General features: G+C 67.3%; 2 protein-coding genes across 3 annotated transcripts; both read right to left on the minus strand.

Annotated features, from left to right (window-relative positions):
- Positions 1-189: 189 nt before the first annotated feature.
- On the minus strand, positions 190-6,477 carry PDK2 (pyruvate dehydrogenase kinase 2). Its single transcript, XM_058820404.1, has 11 exons — positions 6,325-6,477; positions 5,187-5,328; positions 4,290-4,361; positions 3,892-4,076; positions 2,857-2,946; positions 2,520-2,597; positions 2,086-2,162; positions 1,910-2,008; positions 1,692-1,799; positions 858-971; positions 190-787 (listed from the first exon to the last, which is right to left on the minus strand). The coding sequence occupies exons 1-11, from the start codon at positions 6,440-6,442 to the stop codon at positions 647-649; spliced, it is 1,224 nt and encodes a 407-aa protein (XP_058676387.1). The 5' UTR covers positions 6,443-6,477; the 3' UTR covers positions 190-646.
- A 914-nt stretch (positions 6,478-7,391) lies between these two features.
- On the minus strand, positions 7,392-23,433 carry ITGA3 (integrin subunit alpha 3). Of its 2 annotated transcripts, XM_058820372.1 has the most exons (26): positions 23,251-23,433; positions 17,972-18,093; positions 17,804-17,886; positions 16,978-17,227; positions 16,686-16,772; positions 15,719-15,926; positions 14,502-14,695; positions 14,178-14,266; positions 13,645-13,781; positions 13,464-13,550; positions 13,325-13,392; positions 13,111-13,247; positions 12,137-12,283; positions 11,959-12,056; positions 11,688-11,853; positions 11,543-11,611; positions 11,345-11,424; positions 11,177-11,254; positions 10,809-10,911; positions 10,457-10,627; positions 10,247-10,360; positions 10,024-10,137; positions 9,547-9,645; positions 9,329-9,454; positions 8,635-8,792; positions 7,392-8,416 (listed from the first exon to the last, which is right to left on the minus strand). In XM_058820372.1, the coding sequence occupies exons 1-25, from the start codon at positions 23,415-23,417 to the stop codon at positions 8,682-8,684; spliced, it is 3,105 nt and encodes a 1,034-aa protein (XP_058676355.1). In that variant the 5' UTR covers positions 23,418-23,433; the 3' UTR covers positions 7,392-8,416; positions 8,635-8,681. The 2 variants fall into 2 exon arrangements, with proteins under 2 accessions (XP_058676355.1, XP_058676354.1); XM_058820371.1 differs by lacking the exon at positions 8,635-8,792.
- Positions 23,434-23,634: the final 201 nt, after the last annotated feature.

The raw sequence follows: 23,634 nt of genomic DNA on the forward strand, positions 1-23,634 counted from the left end.
GGGTATCAAGGGCCAGTGCAAACTGGAGTGACCGGCGTCACCTGACTGGGGGCACAGAGCAGCTCCCCCTGTCCCCAAGTGCCACCGCGGGACTGAAGGCTCAGCCCCCTCCCAAGGCTGGAGGGGGGAAACTGAGGCACCAGGACCCCAAACACCACAGGGGTTCAGTCGACATCCAATTTATTGACAGTGGGGAGGGGTCTGGGGGAATTTGGGGAATGGGAGGGGGGGTTGACACAGCAAGTGAGGGGGTGGGGACAGCTCAGTAGTGCAATAACAGAGGGGGAGCAGGGACAGGAACATGGGGAGGGAGGGAGGGAGGGAGGGGGGGCTCAGGTCCCCCCTCCCCATTAGAGCTGCGGGGAAGTGCTGCTGGTCCTACTGGGACAGGAGCAGTCCCTTGCTGGGATGGGGGCACCCCTGAGGCAGGTGGGAGCTTTGGGGGGCAGTGAGGGAACAACAGGCACTGCTCCAACCCCCTCAGCTCCATCCCCAAGTGCCACCAAGGCGGGGACACCAGGACACACCCACATCCCACACTCCCCAAAGAACCCAAAGAACCGGGATGCCAACCACCCCAGGGCACTCAGGGACTCCTCACGGGTGCAGCTGAGGCGTCCCTGTGCCCGGGGGTCCCCGGGGGGGCTCAGGGCACGCGGTAGGTGGAGGTGTTCTTGGGCTCGGTGCTGGGCACGCACCAGTCCCCGCCCTCCTGGCTGGCCTGGTAGTGCCGCCACGCCGACTTGTTGTACACGGGCAGCCGCTCCACCGAGTCCGTGGACAGCGCCTGGGGGGCACGGGGGGCTCAGCGAGGGTCCCGAGTGCCCCCCGGGGTCAGTCTGGGGACAGGCACCCACCTTCAGGTAGATGACGGCGTCGGTGCCGAAGCCCTCCATGGAGAAGAGCTGCAGGTCCCCCTGGAAGTACTTGGCGTAGAGGCGGGAGATGGGCAGCCCGTAGCCAAAGCCGGCCTGGGGGGTCAGGGAATTGGGGTGGGGGGTCCCCAAGGGCTGGGGGAGCACCCACAGAGCACCCCCGGCCTCCCCACAGTGCCCCAGGAGTGCCAGGAGTGCCGCTGAGACTGCCAGCGGGCATGGTGGCATTGTCAAAGGGGTCCAGAATGGCCACAGGGGCACCCTGCCAGGCCAAAGTCTTCCTATGCCACCCTAAAGGATCCCCCTGCCACCCCAAAGTGTCCCCATGACGCTCCAAAGGATCCCACTGCCACCCCTAAGTGTCCCCATGCCCCCCTGAAGTGTCCCCATGCCACCATAAAGGTTCCCACTGCCACCTCTAAGTGTCCCCATTCCACCCTGAAGGGTCACCATGCCACCCCAAAGGTTCCCTCATCACATCCAAGCCTACCAAAGTGTCCCTGTGACACTTCCAAGCACCCCCACACCACCAAATGTCCCCAAAAGGTGCCAGGCCAAGCCCAAACCTCCCAGTGCCACTCCAGCCCACCCCAATCCCCCACCCCAAAACACTGCCAAGGCCACTCCAGCCACCCCCAAACCTCCCCATGTCACCCCCCAAAGCACCTCCTGGCACTCCAGGTCCCCAAACAACCCCAAACAATCCCCAAGCCACTCCAGCCCCCTAAAACGCCCCCAACCCTCCTGAATTGCAGCGCCCTTTCCCTCTCCCCCTCCCCACGAAGCCCCCCCACCCCTGGGGGGGGGGTCACGTACCAGGGGGGCCCCCCCGGAGCCCAGCTGGGGGGTGGGGGCTGTCGAGTACATGTAGCTGAAGAGCCGCTCGATCTTCCTCAGGGGCACCCCCATGCCCCTGTCGCTCATCTGGGGACACCAGAGCAGGTGACAACCACATCCCCATGCCCCCTCCCCACACTCTGCCATCCCCCAGGGTGGGCTGGGGTCCCTCCCCAGGGTGGGCAGGGGTCCCTCACCCGGATGGACAGGTCCTCCTGGCCCAGGGCCACCATCACCCTGATGGCCGGCAGCCGGGGGCTGTTCTCGTGGCTCTCCACCGTGGCTCTCATGGCATTCTGGGGACACAGAGCCCCAGGGGGGGGTCAGGGGGTCCCCCAGAGCCCCCCCAGACCCCCCCAAAAGTCTGGGCTACCTTGAAGAGCTCGAAGAGCATGTGGTACAGGTGGGACGGGACGTAGACGATGCTCACGGGCTGCTCCGCGTTGCAGGCTGGGTGAGGGGACACTGGATTGGTGGGGACAATCCTGACCCCAAACCTGTCCCAGCCCTAAATGGGTCACCCGAGAACCCCCCACCACAGGGACCCCCAAACCTAGATAAGCCAAGTATGCCCCAACCCTAAAGGAGCTGAGAACTCCTGGAATGGGGACCCTCACCCCAGAATGAGCCACATAAAAATCCCCCTGCCCCAGGGTCCCCAGCCCTAAAGGAGGCACCTGAAAGCCCCCAACCCCAAAGGAGCCACCTGAGAACCCGCAACCCCAATGGAGCCACCCATGATCCCCCTGCCCAGGCCCCCACTGTCCCCTCACTGTCACTGTCCCCTCACTGCCTCTGTCCCCTCACCGTTGACCTCCTCGATCTCCAGCTCAGGTGAGGCCATGTAGTATTTGTCACACAGCAGCTTGGCCATGTTGTAGGCATCTGGCAAAGGGGGGGACAGAGGGCTCAGCACCCCCAGGACCAACAGGGGCAGACTTTGAGGTCCCCCCACCCCCAAACACTCCCCGTTCCTGGGGTCTCCTGCAGCGACTGCATAGCTCAGGGGACAGTGTGGCTGAGGTCACCCCAAACCTGTGACATGAGTGGTGCCGGGGGGGGGGGGGCTTTCAAGCACCCCCCACCCCCAAACTGCCCCCAGTGCTGTGGGGTGGGACCCCAGACCCCCCCCGACCCCACCAACCTCTCACCACGTTGGCCACGTTGCAGTGGGGGTCGATGCTCCCGATGTGTTTGGGGTGCGCGGGGTTGGTGCTGCCATCGAAGAGCAGGGCTGGGGAGGGGACAACGAGCTGGGGACACCCCAGGGACACCCCCAGGGCACCCAGGGGCTGTGGGGGGAAACGTCTGACACCGGGGAGATGCCCAACCAAGACAGGATCCCTGGGGTTAGCGGGGACCCTCAGGATGGACCCTTGGGGTTGGTGAGGACGCTCAGGACAGATCCCTGGAGTTGGTGGGGACCTTCAGGATGCACCCCTGGAGCTGGTGGGGACATTCTGGGGCACCCAGTGGTGATGGGGACCTTCAGGACAGACTCCTGGGGTTAGGAGAGGACCCTCTGAGCAGGGACAACCTTGGGGAGCTCCCTGGGGCTGGGAGGATCCTTGGGAGAGACCCCTGGGGTTGGTGGAGACCCTCAGGGTTGATGGGGACCATTGGGATGGACTCCTAGGGTTGGTGGGGACCCTCATGACAGACCCCTGGGGTTGATGGGGACCCTCAGGACAGATCCCTGGGGTTGATAGGTACCCTTAGAACAGACCCCTGGGGCTGGTGGGGACCCCTAGGGTTGGTGGGGACCCTTAGCACAGACCCCTGGGGTTGGTGGGGACCCTCATGACAGACCCCTGGGGTTGGGGGGATCCCTGAGGTTGGTGGGGACCCTCATGACAGACCCCTAGGGTTGGTGGGGACCCTCATGACAGACCCCTGGGGTTGATGGGGACCCTCAGGACAGACCCCTGGGGTTGATGGGGACCCTCAGGACAGATCTCTGGGGTTGATGGGGACCTTTAGAACAGACCCCTGGGGCTGGTGGGGACCCCTAGGGTTGGTGGGGACCCTTAGCACAGACCCCTGGGGTTGGTGGGGACCTTGGGGTTGGTGGGGACCCTCATGACAGACCCCTGGGGTTGGTGGGGACCCTCATGACAGACCCCTGGGGACACTCAGGGGGTTCAGGACCCCCCAGGGCAGGCAGCCCCCAGCCCCTCACTGTGCTGGTTGAGGAGCATGCGGATGGAGATGCGGCTCAGGTAGAAGCGGTCCAGGAAGTACTGGATGTTCTGGTTGGACACGGGATCGTCCCCGTACGTCTCCTTGTACTCGATCACCCCCTGGGCCATGGTGGGGACAACGTCATTGTGCCGGTTCCGGATCGTCACCAGCGCGTTGGTGAACCTGGGGACAGCGACAGGGCCAGCGCTGGGGACACCGCTCCGGGCACAGCCCCGATCCAGGCCGGGATTCCCCGCGAGCCGGGGGCGCTGGAAAACCCGGAGTGGCTCCGGTGGCACCGGAGTGGGGGTGCTTGGGGTGGCCCTGGGTGACACCAGCGCGGCTCAGGGAGGAGGTGACACCCCGGGAATGGGGACAAGGACACTCCTGACTCACTGTCTCAGCGTGGCTTGGTCCTCGGGGTCCCTGTCATGGAATTCCATGATGTCCAGCAGGCTCTGCACGTACCTGGGGGGACACCCACAGCTGGCACCCCAAACTGAGAGGACAGCCCAGGTGACACCACACAGGGCCAGGGGTCAGCACCCCTCAGCCCAGGCCCCCACCCCAAAATCTGCTGCACCAGGGATCACTGTCCCACTGCATTGCTGGCACTTGGGGACAGCTGGGGACACGGCCCCTGTGATGGGGTTGGGGCTGTGATGGGGGTGGCACAGCCAGACCCCCTGGCATGGCCTGACCCCCTGGCACGGCCAGATCCTGCTGGCAGCGGCCCAGGACACTGGACAAACAACGTGTCACGTGGTGGCCAAGAGAAGGGTCACACTGCTGGCACTGCCACGGGGACACGGCACTTAAAGGGACACTCAGACCCACTCAGGACAGGGACATCCTGTGGCCTGGCCCATTCGGGGAGCAGGTGACACTGGTGTCCCCCCTGCTTGCTGGGGACACCCCTCTGGCACGGGAGTGGACTGTGTCACCCAAGGGGTGGCACCAGCTGGGGAGTGCCCTGCCTGTCACCCCTCCCTGTGTCCCTCCCATGCCAGCAGGGGAGGACAGCTGGTGACAGCTGTGGCACACACAGTGAGGTGACAGCAGAACCCTCGGGGGTGGTGACAGCAGCTGAGGCAGCAACAGGAGCTGTGCAGGGGACCCAGGAGGGTGACAACGAGGGGACCCGTGGCAGTGGGACCCCAGATGAGTGAGGGGACCCGTGGCAGTGGTGGCACCCCCAGCAGCATGTCCCAGCGCCAGCTGCCCAGGAGCGGGGGTGGCAGTGCCAGCAGCCCCATGGCAGTGTCCCCATGTCCCCTCAGGTGCCACACTGACCAGCTCTGCACCAGCTGCACGGAGGGCGTGCGCAGCACCCGGTCCGGGAGCAGGTTGATCTCCTTCATGATGTTGGAGAGGCGCACGGGCAGCTCCTGGCGCAGGAAGGCGAACGAGGTCTTCTCACAGGCATTGCTGGAGCCTGGGGACACACAGGGACACGGGGGGGACACGGGTGAGACCCCCAGAGCCACCCCTCTGGCAGCGGGGACAGGGGACAGCAGCGGGTCCTGCTCGGTTAGGGAGGGTGTGAGGGGTTTGGGGACACCGGGGGGGGGACAGGGAGGGCTGAGGGAGGGGACAGGGCTCAGCCCACTGAGTGGGCAACCCAGAAGAGCCCAAACTGGGCTGGGAGACCCCCGAGTGCAGCTGGGAGGGGAGAAGGAGCTGGGCCAGCACCAGGACCAGAGCAGGCCCAAGGGTCCCCAGGGACACAGAGAGGGGTCCCCAAGCAGGAGCTGTGCAGGGGGGGCACAGCAGAACCCAAAGGCCGGGAGGGGCAGATCCCTGGGGACAAGGGACACCGGGATGGAGTTGGGGGGACCCAGAGTGCAGCCCCAAACCCCTGTCTGGGAGCAGGGCCAGGCTGGGTGACAGCCATGGGGTGACATCCCCATCCCTGGGGACATCGGGGGGTCCCAGCTGTGGGGGCCAGGCAGGTGCAGGGCCGGGGGTCCTTCACAGTGGGGCTGTCAGGATGTGCCCAAATGAGGGGGTCTGGGGCGCAGAGGAGACACCCCCAAAAGTGGCCGATGAGGAAACCACGTTCCAACCCCACTTATTCACCCGGGGGGTGCCGTTAAATCCCCTCACCCCAATAACAACGGGATATTTGTGGGGTCAGGGTTACCCACACACCCACTGAGGGGGGGCAGCCCCGACAGCCCCCAGATTTACGGGGTGGGGAGGGGAGAAACTCCCTGGGGAGGGGGTCAGGGCTTACCGGGGGGGGTGTGGGAGGGAATTCCTGGGAAAGGAGCTCGGGAATTCCCGGGGGTACCCACGGAGCTCCCTCCCCAAGCACCGCCCCCACACCGGTGTCCCCGCCGAGGGCGGGCTGAGGGGACACGAGGGGTGTCCCCGTGCCGGAGCAGGGTGGGGGTCCCGGGGCTGGGCCGGGGGGGTTTCCTTTATTTACCGAAGTCCAGAAACTGCTTCATGGAGAGCGGCGACGGCGAGAACTTGCTGAAGTGCTCGATGTAGGTGGGGACGCCGGCCAGCGCCGCGCGCTTCCCGAGGCACCGCAGCAGCCTCATGGCGCCGCTGTCCCCTCGGCGTCCCCTCGGTGTCCCCTCAGAGCCCCCTCAGGGTCCCCTCAGAGCCCCCCGAGCCCCCGGGCCCGGACACGGCCCCGCCTCCGCCGCGCCGCGCGCAAACAACACACCCGCCGTCAATCAACGAACCGCACCCAATCAGCGTCCGTTATACAGCAAACCCCGCCCCTCCCCGTGCCAATCCGGCTTCAACGCTCGGCACGCCCCGCTGTCACTCACCGCGAGCCACGCCTCCCGCGGAAGTTATGCTGCACGCCCCGCTGTCACTCACCGTGAGCCACGCCTCTCCGCGGAGTTAATAATGCACGCCCCGCTGTCAATCACCGCGAGCCACGCCTCCCGCGGAAGTTATGCTGCACGCCCCGCTGTCACTCACCGTGAGCCACGCCTCTCCGCGGAGTTAATAATGCACGCCCCGCTGTCAATCATCGTGAGCCGCGCCCCTTAGGGATGTTATGCTGCACGCCCCGCTGTCAATCACCTCGAGCCACGCCCCTCAGGGAAGTTAATGCTGCCCGCCCCGCTGTCAATCACCTCGCGCCTCTCGGCCAATCAGCGTCCTCTCTGCTTTAGGCCCCGCCCCTCCCTGGCTAACCCCGCCTCTCGCTGACGCACCGGCGCTAATTTGCATAACCGGGGCTCCCATCATCCCCTGGGGGGTCCCAGACCCCTTTCTGGGGGGTTTTGGGGGAATTTGAGCCTTTCCCGAAGGTTTTGGGAGGCTCTGAGCCCACTCCAAGCCCAGCATTACCCTCCCATCACCTCCTGTTCCGCGGATACATCATCTCCCCCCCGTTCTCTTTTTGTCCCAAAAGCCCCCAAATCCCAGCCCACCGCCCCATCCCGGCAGCCACGGCACGGAGGGGACCACGGAGGGGACACGAGGTTACAAATCCCAGAGAGAGCCTTTATTGGGCCCCGGCGAGGAAGGGAGAGGGGGTTTGGGGGCCGGCTGGGGGGCTGGGGGCGCGGGACCCCTCCCCAGCCAACCGCGGTACCGACCGGGCGCCGGGACTCGACACCGAAACACCGAAACACGGAATAATTTAACCCCGCGGGGCGGGACAGCGACCCCCGGGGCGGGGATGGGATGGGGGGGACACGGCCTGAAGCGCTGCACCCCCCCCCCCCCCAAAAGGCAAAGCTGCGAGAACAGCAGGAAGGGTCTGGGGTCGGCAGGGGAGGGGAGACCCCCATGGGGTTAGAGGGGGGAGACCCCGGTGGGCTTTGGGGTGAGGATGGGGAGACATCCATGGTGTCTGAGGTTTGAAGGGGGAGACCCCCGCGAGGAATGGGGTGAGGAGGGGGTGCAGGAGGCAATGAGCTCCCCCAGCCCCCCCCGAATAAAGCAGAGAGGTCCCGCACCCATTGCCGAGCGTGTCCCGGCCTGCAGGGAGGTGTCCCCAAGGGCCGGGACGTGTCCCAGGGAGTTCGGGGACAAGGGACAAAGGGACAGGGAGGTGGCGAGCGGAGTGTCTGCGAGGCGGGGCGGGGGGAAGGCACTCGGTGAGGCCAGCAGCACTTGGGGGACAGCGAGGGGGGGCACATTTGGGGGGTCACCCCCCACAAGCGTGCAAGGCACGGGCGTGCAAGAGCCCCCCGGGAGAACCGGGAGGGGCTGCGGGAGCATCCCGGGAGAACCGGAGCTCCCCGGGAGAACCGGGAGGGGCTGCGGGAGCCAAGGGCGGCGGCGGCCGCGTCCGAGGCTCGGGGCAGGGGCAGGGGCAGGCAGGGATGGATGCGCTTGTGCAAAGTCAGAGCCCCCCTGGCGGGGAGCCGGGAGGGGACAGGGGGTCAGTAGTACTTGTCCGGCTCCTGCCACTTGGTCACCCAGAGCTTCTTGCGGCGGCGGCGGGGCAGGAGCCCCCCGGGCTGGTAGCGCTGCTCCTGCCGGATCCGCACCGCGTGGTACTTGGGCATGATCCGGTAGTAGCGGGTCCGCTGGAAAAAGTCGCACTGCGAGGGGGGGACACAGAGGGGACAGCGCGTCAGGGAGGGGACAGAGAGGGTCGGGGACAGGCACAGAGAGCCCCGAGGCGGCGAAGAGCAGAGCAAAGGGAGCGGCGATCCTGGAGCCGCCGGGAGAGCCCGCCGAGCCCTGCGGGACAGAGGAAGAGGAGAGGAGGCTGAAGAGGAGGAAGGTGCCGCCGCAGCCCGGCCCCACGGGGCATTACCAGGCGGGGCCCGCGGCGCTCGGGGGGGGCACGGGGGGCGCCCCCCGTTAGTAGTCGTCCGTGAGCCGCTCGGTTTCCGACGGCTGGATCCTCATCTCCGCCTTCTGCCCCTTGGCCTCGTACATGGCCCGGGTGTTGGCCCGCCGGAAGAACCCGCACTGCAGGGAAGGGGACAGGGTCAGGGGGTCGGGACGGCGGCTGGGGGGGTCCCGGGCACCCCCCTGCAGGTGGGGGGAGCGGGGAAGGGGGGTGCCCCACAGGGATGCTGCGGGGTGGGGGGGTCCTGCAGACCCCTCCTGGGTAAAAGAGAGGGCTCAAGAAGCTGGGGGTGCCCCCAGGGGGCTCTGGGGGTCCCCCAATCCCTGCAGCACAGCCACAGGGAAGGAGGTCCAGCCCTGCTTTGGTGCACACCCCAAAAATGTTTTGCACCCAAAACACGTTGGGAATAACTCTGCTCCTCTTCCTTATCTCTCTCCAGGCAGGGATCTTCCAGCCAGGGATGGCACCACCCACCTGGGGGACACCTGCCACCCTCGGGGGGCACCTTCCAGCCGAGGGCACAATCCAGCCACGAGTCCCTTGTGTCCCTCGCCAGGCAGGGAGGAGGTGGCCACGGGTGACACGAGCCCGTCGGGTCTCAGCGCAGCTCCTGCACCCCCTCCACCCTGGGAAGGGGATTTGGGACCCCCCTCACCTTCCAGAGGAGGAGGATGATGAGCCCCAGCAGCAGCAGCCCGGCTGCCACGGACACCAGCACCAGCCAGAGCGCGATCTCGGCCGGCTGCTCCTCCTGCAGCTCCGAGTCCACGTCCACGGAGAACTGCGGGGTGGGAAGGGGCTCGTTAGGGCTGGGGGCTCCAGCGGCCCCAGTCCCGCCCAGTGTGCCCCAGTGAGGGCTCTGGTGAGGCTCACCTGCACCGTGTGGTTCCTCATGGTGATGGTGGGCACCTGAGAGCGCAGGAACAGCGTGGCCGTGCCCGTCACCTTGACACGGTCAAAGTCACGGAACTCCTGGGGACAGGGACAGGGATGGGCATGGGACACACACAGGACAACATGGGGATGAGGGAGGGGACACGGATGAGGAGGACATGCATGATGGGGACATGGATGATGATAGAGACATGGATGATGATGGGGACATGGATGATGAGGACATGGATGATGGAGACATGGATGACAAGGACATGGATGATGATGGAGACACAGATGATGATGGAGACATGGATTATGAGGACACGGATGATGATGGAGACAAATGATGAAGACACGGATGGAGCAGGGACACAGGTGACAGCAGGGACACACAGAGGTGGCTGCCAGCTCCTGGCAGACTCAGAGCCCTGTTTAACACCCGCAGGGCTCAGGCAGCCCCTGGGTGGCACTGACCTCGATGAAGGTGCTGTTCCAGACGCGGGCGCGCAGGCTGAAGCTGGAGGGGAGCTGCGTGTGCAGCAGGGGACACTCGAGCCACACGCAGCGCGCCGTGCCCGCCGAGCAGCTCTGGGGACACACACGGGGGTCAGGGGGCCCCAAGCACCGCCCAGGTGCCAGGGAGGAGCAGGGACAGCGCCCCGGCATGGGGGATGCTCCACCCAACCCCACTCCTTACCAGCACGGCCTCGGAGCGCGGGCGCCGGCCGGTGGCCAAGGTGACCGGGGGCTCCCCCGGCTCGGGGGGCTCCAGCTCCCGCCGCCGCCGGGATGGAGCCTGCTCCTGCAGGAGCTGAGGGGGGAAACGAGCCCATCAGAGCCGTGTCAGGGGGCTGAGGAACCCCCGTGGTGGGACAGGGACACGGCCCTGAGGGCACTGGGGACTCACGGTGAGGTTGAGGGGGTTGAGGAGCCCCCCGGGAGGGTGACACGTGTCGTTGCCGTTCACCAGGATCTCGGTGGGGTACAGGAGCCATTTGCCGTTGGGGATCTCGTAGGGCCACTCGAAGCCCAGCAGGATGGTGCCCAGCGTGCCCAGGGACTCGCCTTTGGTGGTCACCTGTGGGAGGTGGGTCCGGTATTCCCAAATCCGCCTCTCTCCCGCGTTCCCAAAGCCTCCTTCCTCCGGCATTCCCAAATCCACTTCCCTCCCGTGTTCCTAAATCCGCTTCTCTCCCATGTTCCCGAATCCACTTCCCTCCCGCGTTCCCAAATCCGCTTCCCTCCGGCACCCAGCTCACCTGGAAGTCGAAGGTGAGGGGGCTGCCCACGTCCTGCTCCTGTTTCATGGCCGACTCGCCCACCACGGCCCCGCTGAAGTAGGACTGGATGTGGGACGAAGCTCTGGGAACGGGATGGGGCATGGGAACGGCGTGAGGGACACAGAGGACATCCCATTGGGGACATCCCATTGTCCCCTGTCCCCTCCCGGGATAAGGAGGGCTGGCACGGCCAGACTCAGGTGGGGCAATGGAGGGGACACAGAGAGGGCAGAGGGGACACAAAGAGGGTGCAGGGGACACACAGAGGGGTGCAGGGGACACAAAGAGGGTGCAGGGGACACACAGAGGGGTGCAGGGGACACAAAGAGGGTGCAGGGGACACTCACATGCTCAGCGAGGACTGGATGCTGTAATCCACCAGCAGCTTGGCCAGCACGGGCTGCAGATCCCCCTGCGTGCTCTGCCTGCCGGGGCACCGGGATGGGGGCACCGGAATTGGCACCTCCCGGTCCCACCGGGCCCGTCCCCACCCCCGGCCCGCCCCTCGCACTCACGTGGACAGGTCCAGCCACACCTCCACCTCCCGCGTGTCCAGCATGATCCCGATGGCCTCGAAGGTGATGGTCAGCTCTGCCTGCATGGGGCGGGGGGCACGGGGAGCAGCTCAGCCCTGCGGAGCCCCCCAGGAAGGGCCGGGGGGTGGCTGGCGGGTGGCTGGGGACGTCTGGGGGCGGCTGGGGGGCGGCTCTCACCCTCTGGTTCCTCTTGAAGGGGTTTCCCAGCTCGCATAGCACCGTGTCCCCAAAGGTGCAGGCTCCGCTCTGGGGGGGACAGGAGGGTCAGGAGCCCCCTCAGGAGCACCCGGCGGGACCCGGGGCCCCGGGGCGCCCCCCGTACCGGGCGCACGGAGGAGGGCAGCAGGCTGGGGGGCACGGTGACGTTCAGCAGGGCCTCGTGGGCGTCCTCGCCGTTCCAGGGCGCCGAGGGCACGTTGGTGATGTTGATGCTCAGGTGCAGCTTGCGCACGTCCCGGCTATACTGCAGCACCTGGGTGCCGTTCACCCTGAACGGGGACAGCGGTGTCAGCGTCACCGTGGCATGGGGACACCCCTGGGGGATGAGGGGACACCCCCATGGGGCCAGGGGACACGCAGGGCCCCGCTGTCACCTGGGCAGAGGCTGGTTCTGCTCGGTGACGAAGCTGCTCCGCAGCTGGAGGTTGCTGTAGCACTGGTTGTCGGAGCCACATTCCTTCTGGAACTCGATCTGCAGGGACAGGGATGTCCCCTGAGCCCCTGCCACGCTGGTGGCACCCAAGAGGGTGCCCCCATCCCTGCCTGGCACACCTTGGTCTCGTTCTCGTGGGACTGGTCCTGGTTGAGCACGGGGAAGGCGTCCAGGGAGTGGGGGCCCAGCTGGAAGGTTCTGGGCCTCTCCAGCAGGGAGTAGTTCATGGAGAGCACGATGGGGTGCAACTTGTCCTGGACGTTGTCCTGTGGGGTGGGATTTGTGTGACCCCAAACTCAGCTCCAGCCATGTCTGGGGAACCCCTCTGCTGCTGGGAGCCCAGGGAGAGACCCCAGAGATGATCACAGGGATGGAGGGATGGATGATGGATGGATGGATGGATGGATGGATGGATGGATGGATGGATGATGGATGGATGATGGATGGATGGATGGATGGATGCATGTATGGATGGATGGATGATGGATGGATGCATGGATGGATGATGGATGGATGGATGGATGGATGGATGGAGGGATGGATGATGGATGATGGATGGATGGATGGATGGATGGATGATGGATGGATGGATGGATGGATGGATGGATGCATGGATGGATGGATGGATGATGGATGGATGGATGGATGGATGGATGGATGGATGATGGATGGATGATGGATGGATGGATGGATGGATGGATGGATGGATGATGGATGGATGGATGGATGGATGGATGGATGATGGATGGATGGATGGATGGATGATGGATGGATGGATGGATGGATGGATGGATGATGGATGGATGGATGGATGGATGGATGATGGATGGATGGATGGATGGATGGATGATGGATGGATGGATGGATGATGGATGGATGGATGGATGGATGGATGGATGATGGATGGATGGATGGATGGATGATGGATGGATGATGGATGGATGGATGATGGATGGATGGATGGATGGATGGATGGATGGATGATGGATGGATGGATGGATGGATGGATGATGGATGGATGGATGATAGATGGACGGAGGAAGGGATGGATGGAGGGAAGGATGGAGGCAAGGATGGAGGCAAGGATGCTCACCAGCAGCAGGAGCTCCTGGGTCTGGCAGCGCGTGTCAGGCATGGAGAAGTGCCCGGTGTAGGTGGCAGATTGGGACCCCGAGAACCTGACCCTGGGTGGGTGCCGGTCCTTGTCAGCCTCCAGCGTGTACTGCAGGGCTGGGGGACAGCACAAGTTATCCAACACCGCCACAACGTCCCCATGTCCCCGTGTCCCCCCAGCACCCCCCACTCACTGATCCTCTCGCTGTAGTTGGAGTCCCCCGCGCTCTGGTTGTAGGAGAAGCACAGGGTCACCGTCATGCTGGGGGGACAAAGGGGCTGTCAGCCGAGCCAGGGGTGCCACCAGCAGCCATGGGGACACCGGGGACTCACCAGGACTTGGGCGTGCACTGGGCAGGGTCCACCTTGCTGGGGGTCACCGTGAAGGTCTTGTCCAGGATGTTGATCACGGGCCGGGCTCTGGGCAGGGATTGGGGTTGGCTGAGCCCCCCGGCTCTGTGCCCACCCCAGGGGTGGCAGGGGGGACACCTGTCCCCTGTCCCCATTGCTGTACCTGAGCAGGACCACTCGCTCGCTCAGGCTGCCCACCAGCAGGTCTGGGTAGGAATTCCCGTCCATGTCCAGCCCCCCGCTCAGCGAGTACCCGAAGGTTGTGATCTTGGTGGGGCCCAGCTCTGCCCCGCTGATCACCTGCATTGGGGGGCAGGGGGGTCTCACACAGTGCCCTGCAGTGGGGGGGGGGTCTCAGGGCTGGTCCTGGGGAGGGGTCCAGGCCCTGGGGAGGGGTCTAGGGGAGGGATTCAGGTCCTGGGGAGGGGTCCAGGCCCTGGGGAGGGATGCAGGCCCTGGGGAGGGGTCCAGGCCCTGGGGAGGGATGCAGGTCCTGGGGAGGGGTCCAGGCCCTGGGGAGGGGTCCAGGCCCTGGGGAGGGGTCCAGGCCCTGGGGAGGGATTCAGGTCCTGGAGAGGTGTCCAGGCCCTGGGGAGGGGTCCAGGCCCTGGGGAGGGATGCAGGTCCTGGAGAGGGGTCCAGGCCCTGGGGAGGGGTCCAGGTCCTGGCCCGCTCAGGGTTCCCTGGGGCTGTTACCTGCCGGGGCCGGTCCCGCAGCCCCTCGGCGCTGCTGTGGTAGATGTAAACCTTGCCAGGCCCCTCAAAAGGAGCCCCCACGGCAATATCTGAGGGGGACAAGAGCAGGGTCAGCCCCCCAGGGCCCCCCCAAACTCCGTCTCCAGCCCTGGCCACGTCTGGGGTCCCCCCTTCCCGCGAGACCTCACAAACTCAGGACAGGCAGAAGGAATAATGGGATAACCAGGATCTCCAACCTATCCCAAATCTCCTCCTCTTCACCCCAAACATCTCCAGAGACCCCCCAGGCCCCCTCCTTTCCTGAGCCCCCCACAAAGTGCTCACCCTGGAAGCCGTCCTGGTTGATGTCCTCGATGCTGGCCAGGGCAAAGCCGAAGCCGGAGTAGCTGGGCCCGGTGAGGACCAGGCTGGGGAGCTGCTGGAAGCCCCCAGCCTCGTTCATGTACACGAACACGGCGCCCCCCACCTCCTGCTTCCTCTCAAAGTAGTAGGGGGCGCCCACCACCAGGTCCTGCCACCTGTGGGGACAGCAGCGGGGTGCTCGGCGTGGGGCTGTGACACGGCCCCCACCTCACACACCTGGAGTGGGGGGGACACCCCAGAGGTGTGAAAATGGAACTGCCCCCAAAAAACCTCCCCAGCCCAGAGATGGGACCCACAGGGGAGCTGCTCCAGGTGAGACCCCCCAACCCTGGGGGCTGCAGGGTGCTCCAGGTGAGACCTCCACCCTCAGGAGCTGCAGGGTGCTGCAGGTGAGACCCTCACTCATGGTAACTGTGGGGTCCAAGCCCACCTGAGCTTCAGGACACCGTAAGTAAGATCCCCTACCCTCAGGAGCTGTGGGATATCCCAAGTGAGACCCCCACCCCAGGGAGCTGCAGGATATCCCAGGTGAGACCCCCACCCTTGGGGGCTGCAGGATGTCCCAGGTGAGACCCTCACCCCTGGGAACTTTGGGGTCCAAGCCCACCTGAGTTTCAGGATACCCTAAGCAGGATCCCCCACCCCCAGGAGTGGACAGACCCAGCCCAGGTGAGTCCCCGGTGAGCCCCAGGTGAGCCCCAGGTGACCTCTGGGCAGCCCCAGATGAGCCCAGGTGAGCCCCAGGTGACCATTGGGAAGCCCCAGGTGAGCCCAGGTGAGCCCAGGTGACCTTTGGGAAGCCCCTGGTGAGCCCAGTTGAGCCCAGGTGACCTTTGGGAAGCCCCAGGTGAGCCCAGGTGAGCCCAGGTGACCTTTGGGAAGCCCCAGGTGAGCCCAGGTGAGCCCAGGTGAGCCCCAGGTGAGCCCCAGGTGACCTTTGGGAAGCCCCAGGTGAGCCCAGGTGAGCCCAGGTGAGCCCAGGTGACCTCTGGGCAGCCCCAGGTGAGCCCCAGGTGAGCCCAGGTGAGCCCCAGGTGAGCCCCAGGTGAGCCCAGGTGACCTCTGGGCAGCCCCAGGTGAGCCCCAGGTGAGCCCAGGTGAGCCCCAGGTGAGCCCCAGGTGAGCCCAGGTGAGCCCCAGATGACCCCGCCCCGCAGCCGGGGCTCGCAGCCCCTCACCCGTCGTTGTTGAGGTCGGCCAGGGCGAGGGCGCTGCCGAAGTAGGAGCCGACCTGCGGCCCCGGGAGCAGCAGGCTCTGGTTCAGCGCCTGCCGGGCCCCGAGGCTCAGCAGCAGCACGGCGCCCGTGTGCTGGTACCGCGGCGCGCCCGTCACCAGCGTCACCGCGTCCCGCTGCAGCACCGCGCTGCCCACCTCGGCCGTGTACCCTGCGGGGAACGCGTCAGGCAGGGGGGAACGGGACCCCCGAGATCCCCTCGTGTGCTCCCCGGGACCCCCGCACCGTGCAAAGCTCACCCCGGGACCCCCGCACCGTGCAAAGCACACCCTGGGCCCGGGGATCTCGGGGGGAGCACTGGGAACGGCTCACACCCTTCCTAAGTGTCCCCAAGTGTCCCTGACTGTCCCCTAGTGCTCCTTAAGTGTTCCCGAGTGTCCCTGAGTGTTCCCGAGTGCCTCTAAGTGTTCGTGAGTGTCCCCAAGTGTCCCCGAGTGATCCCAAGTGTCCCTGAGTGTCCCCGAATGTTCCCAAGTGTCCCTAAGTTGTTCCCAAGTGTTCCCGAGTGCTCCCAAGCGTCCACGAGTGTCCCCGAGTGTTCCCAATTGTTCCCGAGTGTCCCCAAGTGCTCCCAAGTGTTCCCGAGTATCCCTGAGTGTCCCCAAGTGCTCCCGAGCATTCCCAAGTGTCCCTAAGTGTCCCCAAGTGTCCCTAAATGTCGCTAAGTGTCACTAAGTGTCCCCAAGTGTCCCTCACGCCTTCAACATCCACGCCCAAAACTCACAGCCCCCAAAGCTCCTCTTCACCCCATCTTCTCCCTCCGTGTCACCCCAATGTCACCACTGTCCCCCCAGTCTCACTACCCCAGGGGGGTCTTCAAGCCTCCCTGAGCCCCCCCACCCCTTTAGCACCCATCCTCCTCCTCCTCCTCCTCCTCCTCGCCCCACACCCCCCAGGGCTCCCCCCACACCTATGTAGGAGTTGCCGTTGTCCTTGTTCTTGGGGTAGGAGAAGTCGTGCAGGTCCCACGACTTCCTCTCCAGTATGTAATCGGTGCCTGGGGAGGGGAGGGGGTCACACTCAGCACTGGGGGGTCCCGCAGGGACATGGGCACCATGGGCACCTCGGGAACAGGGTGCCATGGGGGTCCCATAGGGGCACAGACCCCTCGGGGAAGGAAGTGTTCCCAAAGGGAGCCCCCGTGAGAAGGGGTGCCCAGAGGGGTGACCCCAGGGGTGGCAGGTCCCCCCCTGTCCCCTCACCCTGCCAGTTGTAGGCACCGGGCGCCCCGAAGTAGATGATGTTGGCGCTGAAGCCGGCGCTGGTGCCCATCTGGCACATGCCAGTCTCTTCGATGTCGGTGTTGGCGTTGCACATCTCGTTGTGGTACGTCTGCCACTCGTCCCCCAGGTCCAGGCGCAGGTCATTGCCGCGGACGTAGCACTGGCCGACCATGCGGCGCTGGGCCTCGGCCCCCGACCACAGCACCTGCGTGTAGCGGTGGGCACACGCCTGGGGACAGCGACAGGGACAGATCAGGGACAGACAGGGACAGACAGGGACAGCCACAGCACCCGCATGTAGCGGTGGGCACACGCCTGGGGACAGGGACAACTCAGGGACAGACAGGGACAGCCACAGCACCCGCGTGTAGCGGTGGGCACACGCCTGGGGACAGGGACAGGGACAGATCCGGGACAGACAGGGACAGCCCAGGGCAGAGGCCTGGGGACAGTGGGGACACTGTGGTTCAGGGGACACCCCAAAGGTGTGGAGACAGCCCAAGGGCGTGTGTGTGTAAAGAACCAGGATCTGGGTGTGCAAGGAACTGGGTGTGCAAGGACCTGGGATCTGGGTGTGCAGGGATCTGGGTGTGCAAGGACCTGGGATCTGGGTGTGCAGGGATCTGGGATCTGGGTGTGCAGAGATCTGGGAGTGCAAGTATCTGGGATCTGGGTGTGCAAGGATCTGGGATCTGGGTGTGCAGGGATCTGGGTGTGCAAGGATCTGGGATCTGGGTGTGCAGGGATCTGGGTGTGCAAGGATCTGGGATCTGGGTGTGCAAAGCCCCACGCTGCCCCCACTCACCAGGACCCTCCCCGGGGACTGCCGCTGGCTGGCCACTGTCACCCCCAGCCACATGTCCTCGATGATGGCCTTGTCCGGCTCATCTGCAGGGGAACAGCCGGCCTGAGAGGGGGTCCCCCCTCCTGGGGGGGGTCTGGGGTGGTCACACACCCAGGGGGGGTCACCCACCCTTGAGCTCGATGGGCAGGCGCTGGCAGTCGCGGGTGGTGGCACTCAGGGGACAGGCGTACACGGCGCCCGTCCGCGTCCCGTTCACCGGCTCCGTGGCCTGGGGGGCCCCCACCAGCAGTCTGGGGGGCACAAAGGGGGCAGTGGGTGGCTGATGGGGGGGCAGGTGCGACCCCCAAACCCCCCCAACTCATTGTGGGGTGCCCTGGGGAGGGGACACTTGGGGGACATCGGAGCTGCTTTCCCTGAGATTGTCACACCCTGACACCCCCAAATAACGGGGTCAGAGCTGGAGGGGGACACAGGGACCCCAAACGGCCTCAGGGACAGACTGACGGAGTCATTGCTCCCCCCACTCCTTCCCAGACCCCATCCCATGGCTGAGCCCCCATCCCCGTGCATGGCGGTGGGAAGAGGGGTCACAATGACCCCCCCAAATATCAGTGACCCCTCAAACCTCAGTGACCCCCAAACCTCGCTGCGCTGGGGGGAAAACAAGGCCCCGGGGAGGCCCCGTCCCTGTAAACACCCCCGGCCCTTCCCGGGCGGGCTTTGATCCCTCCGCAGCCCCGGCAGCTGCGGCGTGTCCGGCCCGACAGCGACAGCGCCGAGCGGCCGTGCCAGGGAATGCGGGAACAGAGAACGTGGGACGGGGAATGCGGGACCGGGAATGCGGGACGGGGAACGGGGAATGAGGGACCGGGAACGAGGGACGGGGACACAGCCCCGGGAGCGGGGACAGCAGCTGGGACCAACACCCCTCATCTGACATGGACACCCCTCATGCGGGACAGACACCCCTCACCCTGGACAGACACCCCTCAGTCCAGACGGGCTCGGCCAGCACAGGGCTGGCAGCACCTGCCAGGGGTGACCTCCCCGAGGGAGGGCAGTACCGTGGGGGACAGTGACATTCCAGCCCCTCCAGGCGATGCTGAAGGGACCCCCCACCCCAAAGGAAGATACCGGGGACCCCAAGCAAGGCCCCGTGGGCCCGGCAGGGGCACTGGCACGGCCGCTGGGCTCCGGAAGGGCCAGCCTTTCCGCAGGGAAGTCCTCCGGGAGCGCCGGGACAATGCGTGGAGGTGGCCGGGCTGGGGGAGGAAGTGCCGCCCTCGGGCAGACAGGGGACAGGGACAGGGGACACGGCACCCAGGACATGGCACACAGGACACGGAGGGGACACAACACCCAGGACATGAGAGGACATGGAGGGGACACGGGGGGGACACGGCACCCAGGACATGGAGAGGACATGGAGGGGACACGGAACCCAGGACATGGCACCCAGGACATGGAGGGGACACGGCACACAGGACACAGAGGGGACATGGCACCCAGGATGTGGCACCCAGGACACCCAGGACTTGGAGGGGACATGGAATCCAGGACATGGCACACAGGACACAGAGGGGACACGGCTCCCAGGACACGAAGGGCACAATGGCATCCAGAGCTGCTCACGGGGCACTGCTGTACCGAGCTGGCCGGTCCTCAGCAGGGCCACCAGCGAGGACAGGGCCGATCGCGCTGTCCCCATCCCACACCAGCGAGGACAGGCCCGATCGCCGCCGTCCCCGCGGCAGCGCCCGCGGGCAGGGAGTGCCGGGAAGCTGAGCCGAAGCCGAGCAGAAGCCGAGCAGAAGCCGAGCAATGCGGGCCCGGCAGCGCGGGCACGTCCGGGCGGGCCGGGCGCTGACTCAAAGCCCAGGCGCAGGAGGAATGCGGGGCCCCGGGCAGCCCCCGCCCCGGCACGCCGGGACCCCCCCGGGCCGCTGAGTCAGCCCCGGGCGGCAGGTGGGGGGGGCTGGCACTGCCGGGGGGTCCGGGGGGGCTGCTCCCCGCAGGAATGCCAGGATGGGGGGGCTGGAGAGCGGGAAAGGGAAGGGAGTGAGGGGGGGACGGCTCCTGGTGATGCCAGCTCGGCACAAAGGAATCTGCAAGGGGGGGCGCAAGGGCCACCATTGTCCCTCTCACCTGGGGGAAGTGACTCAGGGCGGCTGCCGTGACTCAGAGCTGGGGGGGTCCTGCCCGCACACCCCGAACCCCAGCGGGACCCCCCAGGCTCCCCCGGTGGTCCCGGCCCAGGCAGACCCCGCGGTGCCGGGGGGCGGGAGCCCACCCAAGCCAGGCAGCTCCGGCACGCCGCTGCCTCCGGGCAAGATTCCCGGCACGGCACGGCACGGCACGGCACGGCAGCCCACCCGCAGCTCTGTGTGCTCCTGGGACAGGGGGAGTGCGGGACGCGGGGCCCTCCCGGGCACGGGGCTGCCCCGGGGGAGCGGAGCTGGGGTTTGGGGGGCCGGGACCAGTTTGTGGCGCCGGTCCCACTGGGCCGGGGGGCCGGGGCTGTGCCGAGATGGTCAAAGAGCGGCACGAGGGGGAGGCCGGGACGGGAGGGACGCAGGAATGTGAGGCCGTGCTCCGTCCTAATCCGCCCTGGATGGGAGCGGGGGGGCTCCCTGCCAGCGCTGGCTCAGCGGGGAGCGGGGGCTGGGGGGGGTCCGGCCACCAGCACCCCAAAGTGCGGCCCCCATGGGGTGGGAGAGGCGAGGGTGGCAGAGAATCCCACCCGGACACCCCGGCATGGAACAGGGGGGTCGTGAACCCCCCAACCCAGAGCCCCCTCCCCAGGGAGCAGCTGGGCAGCGAGGGGGGCTCCTCATCCATCTCCCACCGCGGGGAGGAGCAGGCGGGGGGACCCGGCCCGGCCCCGGTTCCTCCCCAGTTCACCAGGGGGGTCCCCGGGCACGCAAATCCAGCGGGGCCCCTCTGGGAAGGAGCCGGGAGAGAAGGGAAACGGCTCCTGGATGGATGGATGGATGGATGGATGGATGGATGGATGGATGGATGGACAGACGGCCCCACATCCGTCCCCCTGCTCCTGCCGAGCAGCCGCAGCCCCGCAGGACCCCGGCGGACTCGGGCCAAGGCAGGGGGAGCTCAGCCAGCTCCAGCAGCCGCAAAAGCGCGGCCGGGGGGAGGGAAAGCCGGGAACGCAGCCAGCAGAGCGCTCTCCTCCTCAGCAGCCAGCTGGAATCCGGAGAGACCCCCGAGCCCCGGCAGAGCCTCAGCTGCCACCGGGGGGGCACCACACGTGGGTGCTGCCTCCCCTCCGGCCGCACATTTTGGGGCCGTGGCGGTGGTTTTAGCTTTCCCGGAGCGGATCTGCCGTGCCTCAGTTTCCCCAAACCCCGCGGGGCCGGACCGAGCCCAGGCGGCTCCGGTGGGAGCGGCCGGACGCGGGCGGCGCGGGGGGAGCTCGGTAATCTCGGGAGCGCTGATAAGAGCCCCGCTCCCAGCCCGCGCTCACCTGACCGGGGAGGGGCGAGCAAACAAACCAACCCCGGCGTGGGCACAAACAAACCTTGCGGGCATCGGCGGGGCGCAACCGGGGGGGCTCCGCTGAACGCGGGGAATTCGGGAGCGCCGCCGCTGCCCCGGAGCATCCCTCGGTGCCGACAGCCAGAGCTGCAGGCAGCCCCCCAAAACAGAGCCCGGGACAGACGGGGCATGACGGCGGCAGGAAATGTCCCTTTCCTGTCCCCACCCTGCACCTGTGTGAGCAAAGGGCACCGCAGCCTCCACCCGGTACCGGGGCGCGGCTGCGACCCCGGGGGGGCTCCGGGGACCCCCCCCAGCGCCGGTGCCGCCACCCCGAACCGGAGCACCCCGAGGACGGAGAGAGCCCCGCGCTGCCCACGGGAACGGGCGGCGGAGGCTCCCGGGAACCGGGAATGCCCGGGGAGGTTCTGGCTCCGGAGCCGGGACCGCGCTGGGACACGCTGGGACACGCAGGTGCGGGGGTGGCGCGTCCCTGTCGCAGCCCCCCCAAACCCCCCGGGGCCGTTGTGGGCAGACACGAACGGATCCGTGCCGGTGCCGCCCGCCACCCCCGCCCGGTGCCACCGGAGCGGGCAGGGCGCGGCCGCGGGGGGAACCCGGGGGTCCCCCGGGGCAGGGGAGGGGGTCCCGCACCCCCCGAGCTCCGCAGGGAACGGCTCCGCTCCTCCCGCACGGGAGCGGCCGCCGCTCCTCATCCCACGGCCCCGAATGCATCCCTGGAATGCGGAGCGGCACATGCCTGCACCGGCAGCTGCTGCCGCTCCCCCGGGAAAACCGGGGTCCCGGGGGGCTCCAAGGGATCCCCGGCGGGCTCCAAGGACCCTCCCGCAGCCCGGAGAGCCGCGGGAAGGTGATCCGGCAGAAAAGCGTGCCCTTGAGCGGGACACCGCCAGCCCGGCCCTGCGGCGGAGCCGGCACCGGCACGGACGGGAATTCCCGCCCGGGAGGGACCGGGAACGGGAACGGGGACAAGGGGGGACACAGCGGGGGACGGCACGGGCACTGCTCCGCCTGAAAAGGGCTTTTGTTGGGGCTTAGCCCGGCCGGCAGCAGGAACCACAGCCCAACAGGTTCCGGGCACGGGGCCCCGCCGGCACCGGCACCGGCGGCGGCTCGGGGGGCACCGGGGGCGCCGCCACCGCTCCGGTGCGGAGGGATCCCCCAAAGAGGGGCTCCGAGCGCACCCGGGGGGATACGGGGGGGTCCCCATGCTGCTGCCAGCCCCTCCCGGTGTTACCGGGGCCCCGTTCGCTGCGGGGAATGAGGAGGGGGCTAGGGGTGGGACCTCCGCCAATAGCGGGGTGCGGAAAAGCCACGAGGAGGGGACCCCCCCTCAGATGGGCTTTGGGACCCCCCGCGCCCACCCCCCATACCCGGACCCCCCACCCCCCTCCAGGTGCCCCCCGCCCCCACAGCGGCGGCGCGGGTTCGGGACTTCGCCCTGACACAGAACAGAGACCCCCCCCCCCCAACAGGGACCCCTCCCCACAGGGACCCCTCCCACCCTGGGGACCCCCAGCACCCCCGGGGGACCCTCCGTGCCACAGGGACCCCACCCCACGTGGGACCCCCATCCCAAGGGGGGGCTCCTCATCCCCTCAGGGTACATCCCCCGCTCTGCCCCGCCCCAATGGGACCCCTCCCCACCCCATGGCGACCCCGACCCTAACGGGGACCACTCCCAACGCCACCGCCCCCACGGGGGACCCCCCTTCACGGGGACGCCCGCAGGTAAAGCGCTGTCTCACCCTCCTCCTCCTCACGGGGGTCCCAAGCACCGGAGACCCCCCCGATCCTCCCGGGGACCCCCGCACCCCACGGGAGACCCCTCCCCGTCATTCCCCGTCCCACTCTCCCCCCCCCTCAGGTGAATCTCCCCCTGTGGCTCTCCCGCAGCGCTCGGGGCTCGCCCGCCGCCCCCCGGCCGCGCTCACAGGCTCCGCTCCCGCCGCTCCGTCTCCCGGTGCAGCGCTACCGAGAAGCCGAACAGGGCTCCGCCGGGGCCCTCCTTGAGCACCGGGAAGGTGCGGTCCAGGTTGAAGGCGGCGGCGGCGCCGAGCAGCACCGGGCCGAGCCCGAGCAGCAGCCCCGGCAGGGCCATGTCCCGCACCGGCCGCCGTACCCGCCGTGAGCCCCACCGGGGCCGGTGCGCGGAGGGGGCGGGGCCGGGCGGGGCCGGGCCGGGGCGGGGCCGCTTCCGGACACGCCCCTTAAAGGGACCGCGCACGCACCGCTCTGCGCACCGCGGGTACCTGCGAGCGCAGGTGTGCGGGGAGGGACGGGCGGGCGCACCTGGGGCAGCTGTGGGACCCCCGAGG

This window comes from Ammospiza caudacuta, chromosome 27 (assembly GCF_027887145.1).
Source record: "Ammospiza caudacuta isolate bAmmCau1 chromosome 27, bAmmCau1.pri, whole genome shotgun sequence".
Classification (NCBI taxonomy): Eukaryota; Metazoa; Chordata; class Aves; order Passeriformes; family Passerellidae; genus Ammospiza; species Ammospiza caudacuta.